The following is a 6,904-nucleotide window of genomic DNA, read 5'->3' as shown; positions in this document are numbered from 1 at the left end:
GCATGAATGAAGCTAATCCAATTTGGGCCCTCAAGTCGTGTAGCTTAAACTTATATAGCAATGAAGCTTTGGTAAAATGTCAACCCTAAACTATAGTCACCCAGGCTGAATTCAATTCTGGGTTCTTAATGACACATTTACTTATTGGAATAGCCTCCTTGACCAAAAATGGTTAAGTGGTAGCATTTTTTAAAATGGAAATCCCCAGGAGACAGATTTCTTGGGGTTTAAATTTTAATTCCTCCAGAAGAAAGATTGAGGAATACAACTCCTAAAGGGTAAATTTCACCACTAATGCATAATTCAGTAATCCTTCCACAATTGCCATCTCTCATTGACAGTCCCAAAATGCATGATTTGTAAACATCTTTCCACCTGGATTGAGTTGGAGAATTGCATTTTTCCCATCGGTCTATCAGATCTGCCTGCCGGTAATATATTTTAACATTTTTCTATACCGAGGAGTTAAGAACAACTTGAATTATAACCAACCTCACAGCTGATCCTGTAGATGTAGATTTTAATGACATTTTCTGGTCATTATTTGAAGTTAAATCATACAGGATTATTAGCAGCTATATCAATTATTCTTCATTTTGATTGCTCTTTGTCTGAAAAATTTCCAGTATACAGGTTTAAAATAATTATTTTTTCTATTTTTTAGCAATAAATTCTGATTGGTTGAAATGAGTACAGTTTCCCAAAATGAATAAAATGACAGAAAGGTATTTGTCTAAGTGTAGGTGAACAGATTGCAGGGATTAACAGTGGCCTAGCTTGGGTACAGTCTCAGCATATTTGCTGAAGACTGATTAATAGCCAATAAATGCATGCAGTGTAGATTACATTTCTGAAAGAAGAATAATATTACATTGTTGTTCACATGCATCATTATATTTTGCAGGCTAACTTTATAATCACAGAACCAGAATGATAGAAATCCTTGATTCTTGTCTAAGTGTACTTATTGCACGTTGATCTTGTCAAGATTGTTGAAGCAAAGATTTTGTCAATTTGGACAGCAGGATTCTCTATAATTGTAAGTGCTATATTAGGTAAGATTACTTTCTGTGTGGTTTTCCTCATTGGACAGGATAGGTGGGGTAGTATATAGCACTTCTTCTAGAGGAAATATATACTGTGTGATTGCTCTATTAGCAGTCAAGCATATATTACTTGATGCACACTTGGGGTATAGTAGCACTTTGGCGTTGTTTCTCAAAACAGGGCAAATCTCGCAATCACCAAATTTGCGACATTTGCAAAAGTGTAGAAAAAGTAGCAATCAATTGCCCTATTTGCACAATTGGCCATCGCAAATTTAGAATTTCCCCAGTATGTCATGAATATAGTACTGTGCACTGTGGTATGATTATTGTCATTTATATAGTACTGTACGTGAAATTCATGATCAGTATGTCATGTATATAATAACATAGTACATGTATATTGTGTATAGTACAGTTGTATCATAAAAAAACTGACTGTTTAGGTGCTTTTACTCATGCTTATACTAAATTTCTTACTGTTGGGCAGTGTTGGCAAATCAAGGCAGGGATTTTAATTATTTTATACTGAGGAAAGATTGAAAACTACCATGCTCGTGATTGGTTGAGACAAAAATTTATTGTTTTTTTAAACACACTCAAATGCACATGCGAAGTTTTTGTGAAGTATGTATAATTTCAACTTCATGATCAATATATGGAACATATTCGCTTTCTAATTCTGACGTCACGGCTGAATGCTATGTCTCTCCGAGATTTATGGATGCAACATTTGCCTCGCTTTCGTGTTTTTGTGTTTGCTTCGACTTCCGGGTTTTGTATCCAGTCCTAATTTCACGTGCTTTTCGTATTTTGCGATAAATTAGCACCGGGTATTTGGGCTTTCGTATTCGCTTGTTTATTAAGATGTTGTAGCAAAATTGTATAGATTTTTTTATCATGAATTGTTTGAAATGAGTAAAGATTCTTATCAAAGTATTCGAATCTTGTAGTGTTTTAGCTATGACAAATCCGGAATTTTAATTTGCTCACAAATTATTAAAGAAACCGCATGAGTTCACAACAGAAATAACTCACTCTTCTTGAAGAATTTCAGAACAGACTTAAATTCGCTTTGCTTTAGGGATTTAGATACACCACAAGGATATTCTCTGTGCCAATTTAATTTAATAGATGTTGAAAAAGTAGTGGAATAAATGTTGGCATTTTATTCTCTTTTTCAACGTTCTGCTTGACGTTCATGTTTAAATAGTCAGTTCAAACCTAAGCCAAAAACTTTGAATCGTCAAATCCGTTTTTCTATAATCAAAATAGGATATTCGGCGAAGTTATATAAAATGGAGCAAAAACATTTAAATAGACTGAATGGTGTATATTATTCATTTAGCTTAAAACTATGAATGCTTCCCAAACTCTTTCATCTTACGTTATTTACGATATTAAGAGGATTTGACTGTATGTTTTTAGAATCCAAAATGTCCACTATACCGTGGGAAGACAACGAAAAACGAAACTATATTTTCATGGATGATATTTTTACGAATGTTGTAAGTGAAGAATTAAGGAAAATTTTTGTTCGGGAATGGAACAATCGTTACCAGTCAAAGTTGGGAGCATGGGACAACACCAACATAAGTGGCAGTCAGTTGTTTAATCTGGAGAAATCACGAGCAAGGCCAAATAAGAACACATTCCAATCTAAATTTCACGACGGAGATACAAACGACTGGGATTGTTCTGTCCTCTTCGACGCAATTCTTTTCTCCAACTCGATTGGTAAAAAAAGTCTTAATCCAACTGTCAAAACTGAGGTAGACAATCTCAGAGCATTAAGAAATGAAATTAAGCACATATCTGAAGGTAAACTCGCTGATGCGGATTTTAAAACCATGATAACTCGGGTGGAAAATGCTTTTCAATCTTTAGGACTTACAATAAGAAAAATTATTCAAATGAAAACGAATAGAAGCAGTTTTAAATCGTTTCAAGTTCTTCCTCTTAACCCGGATCATGAGGTCGTTCTACGTTCTGAAAAGGTACATGAGGTGATAGAGGTTCTCGGAAGGTTACGCTGTGATAACGGAGATAAACTTACCTATTTCTATATCAGTGGGAATCCCGGAAGTGGAAAATCTCAACTAGCTAGGCAAGTCTGTGAAAATATTTGGAACGGTATTAATTGGCAAGCTGAATCGGTGTTTGTAATGACATTAGACGGAAGAGACGTTGACTCTCTTTTCTACTCTTATGAAGATTTCTGTCGTCGGTTAAATTGCAACGAAAGTGTATTAGAAGGAATATTAAGCTCGTCTAAGTCAAAAAATGAGAAAATCAAAGACCTAAGATCGCAAATGATGGTTCAAATTAGGAACTGGAAGAAGTGGTGGATTGTAATAGATAACGTTGAGAATCTCGAGCTTATTTCGTCACTTCTTCCTAAGATGGGCGATAGGATTTTGAAAAATGGTCAAATCATATTAACGACGCAAAACAGTACTTCAGTCCCACCTGACAGTTTGTTTTGTAAGCATGTTTCATTGAGCCTGGGCATGAATGACCATGATTGTCGCCAGCTTCTTGCTCTACTATCGAAAACGGATAGCGGAGATCCGATCTTAGATGAAGTTTCAGAAAGGTTGGATCGTCAACCTCTGGCAATGGCCGCAGCTGCAGTGTACATGAGACAAGTTCTCGATCCAGACTGTAATCCTAATTTTTCATGGCTAGACTATTTAGAAAAGTTAAAAAAAGGTAAAAGAAGAATAACAGAAGAACCTCTTCGCCGAATAAATTCTGCATACTCGTCCACCATGTCCGCAGCAGTGCTTTTAGCCGTGGAAAAGTGTCAGGAATGTAGTATGATTTTAAAACACACATTCAATCTGTTTTCTTTGATATCTTTTGAGCCACTGCCACGCGATCTTGTTCTAAAATACATTTTGCAACAAGATAAAGAGTCCGATGACGAAGAAATTTTTCTTGCGATAAAGCATTGCTCCTTGTTTATTCACGTTGGAAATAAAGAGCGAGACATCCGCCTTCATCGTGTTGTTCACGAGGCAATCAAAGTAGCTTGTCATGGCAACAGACGAAATATTGTGAAAGATGTTGTCCAAACAATGCATTATTTTGTGGATAGGGAAGATAAAATCAAATTAATACCACATTTGAAAACATTTAACACGGAAGTTAATGAATTATTTGAAGAGGATGCATTACATTCCATCAGTTTATGCTTTGAGCCAGCAGAAATTACTCTGATCTATTTATTTTTTGGGCAAACTTTACGTGTATTTTCTGAGTTTAGGCTGGCTATGGAATTTCAAAATTCCAACATGCGACTATGGAAGAATTCTGAAAAAGACGTTCGTTTAGCGATTATTTACAACGAACTTGGTTTTTTACATAATGATTTAGGAGATTTCAACGAAGCGAAAAATTATCTACAGAAAGCATTGGAAATTGAATTAGAGCAACCAGGACCGAACTATATCAACATTGCTTCTTCGTACAATAACTTAGGTACAGTATTTAGTGATAAAGGTGACCTTGACAGTGCTGAGAATTACCATCAACGTGCGCTGAAAATTCAATTGGACCAATTAGGGCCAAACCATCTTCATGTCGCTTCCTCATATAACAACCTCGGTACAGTGTGTAGTGATAAAAGTGACCTGGAAAAAGCTGAGAAATATCATCAAAGGGCGCTAGAAATTCAATTACAGGAACTGGAGCCAACCCACATTGATGTTGCTTCCTCATACAACAACCTAGGAACTGTGTTTAGCGATAAAGGTGACCTGAAAAAAGCCGAGAACTATCACACACGCGCCTTGGAAATCCAATTAAAGCAATTCGGACCCAACCATGTCGACGTTGCTTCCTCATATAATAACCTAGCTACTGTGTTTAGTGATAAAGGTGAACTTGAGAAGGCTGGTGATTATCATGAACGCGCACTTAAAATTCAGTTAGAACTATTGGGACCAAACCATATCGATGTAGCTTCTTCATACAACAATCTTGGTACTGTATATAGTGACAAAGGTGATCTGAAAACTGCCAAGGATTATCATGAGCGTGCTCTACAAATTCAGTTAGAACAATTGGGGCCAAAGCATATTGACATTGCATCTTCACTGAACAACTTAGGAACTGTATGTAGTGATAATGGTGAACTGGATGAAGCTCAAGATTTTCATCAACGTGCGTTAGAAATTCAATTAAAACATTTCGGGCCTAACCATGTTGATATCGCTTTTTCTTACAATAACCTAGGCACTGTGTTTAGTGATAAAGATGACCTGGAGACAGCTAAGGATTTTCATCAACGTGCGCTGAAAATTCAATTAGAACAATTAGGTGCAAATCATATTGATGTCGCCGATTCCTACCATAACCTGGGTATGGTGTGTGCGGATAAGGATGAATTAGACCTTGCCATTGATTGTCATGAACGAGCACTGAAAATCAGAATAGAACAATTAGGAACAAGTCATGATGATGTAGCTTCTTCCTACGGGAACCTAAGTCGTGCGTGCATGCGTAAAGGTGAAATGGAGAAAGCTAAGGAATATCAACAAAAAGCACGCGAAATTAAATCAGAATTACCAGGACCAAGCCATAGCACCAGCGTTTCCTCTGTTGACGAACAAGGTTCCTCCTGTGAGAGTGAACAGAGTGAGGATGGGAATGATGAATAATGAGGAAGATTTTAAATGGGATTATTGTCGGGTTCACCACTGATTTTACGAAATGAAAGTAATTTTAATGTACAGAACGCAACACTAATTAATTTACTATTACATACTAATTCATTAATGTGCACAAGATTTCGACTTTTTCCAATTTTAGCTAGTAGAAGTAGTTTTTATCCTTGTAATGATCGGCTGGAAATATAAAAACCGATTTACAAATGCCATGCTGAAATAATTTATATAATATGACATAATAATTAATATAATAATTATTCTCTCTGCGGCTATGGTTAATTAATTACCCCTTAACTGACCCCTTACGTTATTATATCAGATAAAATTTGGCTATATTTTTATACTATCCTGTTTCAAGCGGGCTTTTAGCGAGAAAAATATAGGATTTCAAAATACCTTTTTGGGATCGTTTCAATTTTTTTTCGATATGAGTTGAAGGAGACTGGTATATGCAAGTCAAATCCAGTGCTTTAAGACTGTTTTTTTATTTACACTCCTTTGACATTGTTTTTATTTATTTATTTATTTATTTTGCTTTGCCACTTGAATACAAAGAGATGCAGTACTACAAACACAAACGGCATAAAATTAATACAAATACACGAGCATTCACTTTTCACAAACTGATATTCGTGGCAGGGTATTGCTATCGCTCACGCCAATTACAGCTTCCCTTTCAAAACAAATAAAACCGACATCATACAATCTCCACACCATATCTAGTTTACACTCACGAAAATCTTCCTCATGATAGGAGCAGTATAGAAATGTACTCGTGAGTTTACGAAAGTAAAATGATTGCTCACATCACACAGGAAGGGATATCCACCTGTTAGGAAGTTTACCTGTAACAAAGCTGGACAAAACGAACACAAGGACACACATTTTAATTAATAGCAGCGTGAGTTTGAACACAGTTAATAAAATATACATGGTTTGGAGACCATATAATACTACAATACAACTACTTAACTATGTTGAGGCACACTTATGCAAAAAATTGTTCCTTTCGCATCACATGTCTATTGTATTTTGCACAGATAAACCAATAGCAATCTTATAATTAACATATTTTTCAAGTCAAGGTTGATGAGCTTAGCAAGACGAATGCCATTGGTACGTTTGGCTAAAATACAATAGACACGTGACGAGAAAGGAACCATTTTTTGCATAAACGTGGACAAT

At 35.8% G+C, this 6,904-nt stretch overlaps 2 protein-coding genes across 2 annotated transcripts; both read left to right on the top strand.

The window, feature by feature from the left end:
• Positions 1-987: 987 nt before the first annotated feature.
• On the top strand, positions 988-3,401 carry LOC114525910. The gene is made up of 3 exons (XM_028547369.1): positions 988-1,055; positions 2,475-3,311; positions 3,376-3,401. Exons 2-3 carry the CDS (start codon positions 2,483-2,485, stop codon positions 3,399-3,401), a joined length of 855 nt encoding a protein of 284 aa, XP_028403170.1. The 5' UTR covers positions 988-1,055; positions 2,475-2,482.
• On the top strand, positions 3,401-5,909 carry LOC114525972 (nephrocystin-3-like). The gene has a single exon (XM_028547444.1). It carries the CDS (start codon positions 3,449-3,451, stop codon positions 5,708-5,710), a length of 2,262 nt encoding a protein of 753 aa, XP_028403245.1. The 5' UTR covers positions 3,401-3,448; the 3' UTR covers positions 5,711-5,909.
• Positions 5,910-6,904: the final 995 nt, after the last annotated feature.

The sequence above is a fragment of the Dendronephthya gigantea genome, unplaced genomic scaffold, assembly GCF_004324835.1.
Source record: "Dendronephthya gigantea isolate DGI-Jeju-01 unplaced genomic scaffold, DenGig_1.0 000036F, whole genome shotgun sequence".
Lineage (NCBI taxonomy): Eukaryota > Metazoa > Cnidaria > Anthozoa > Malacalcyonacea > Nephtheidae > Dendronephthya > Dendronephthya gigantea.
The sequence above is the reverse complement of the archived record's forward strand: the minus strand, read 5'-3'. Positions and strand labels throughout refer to the sequence as shown.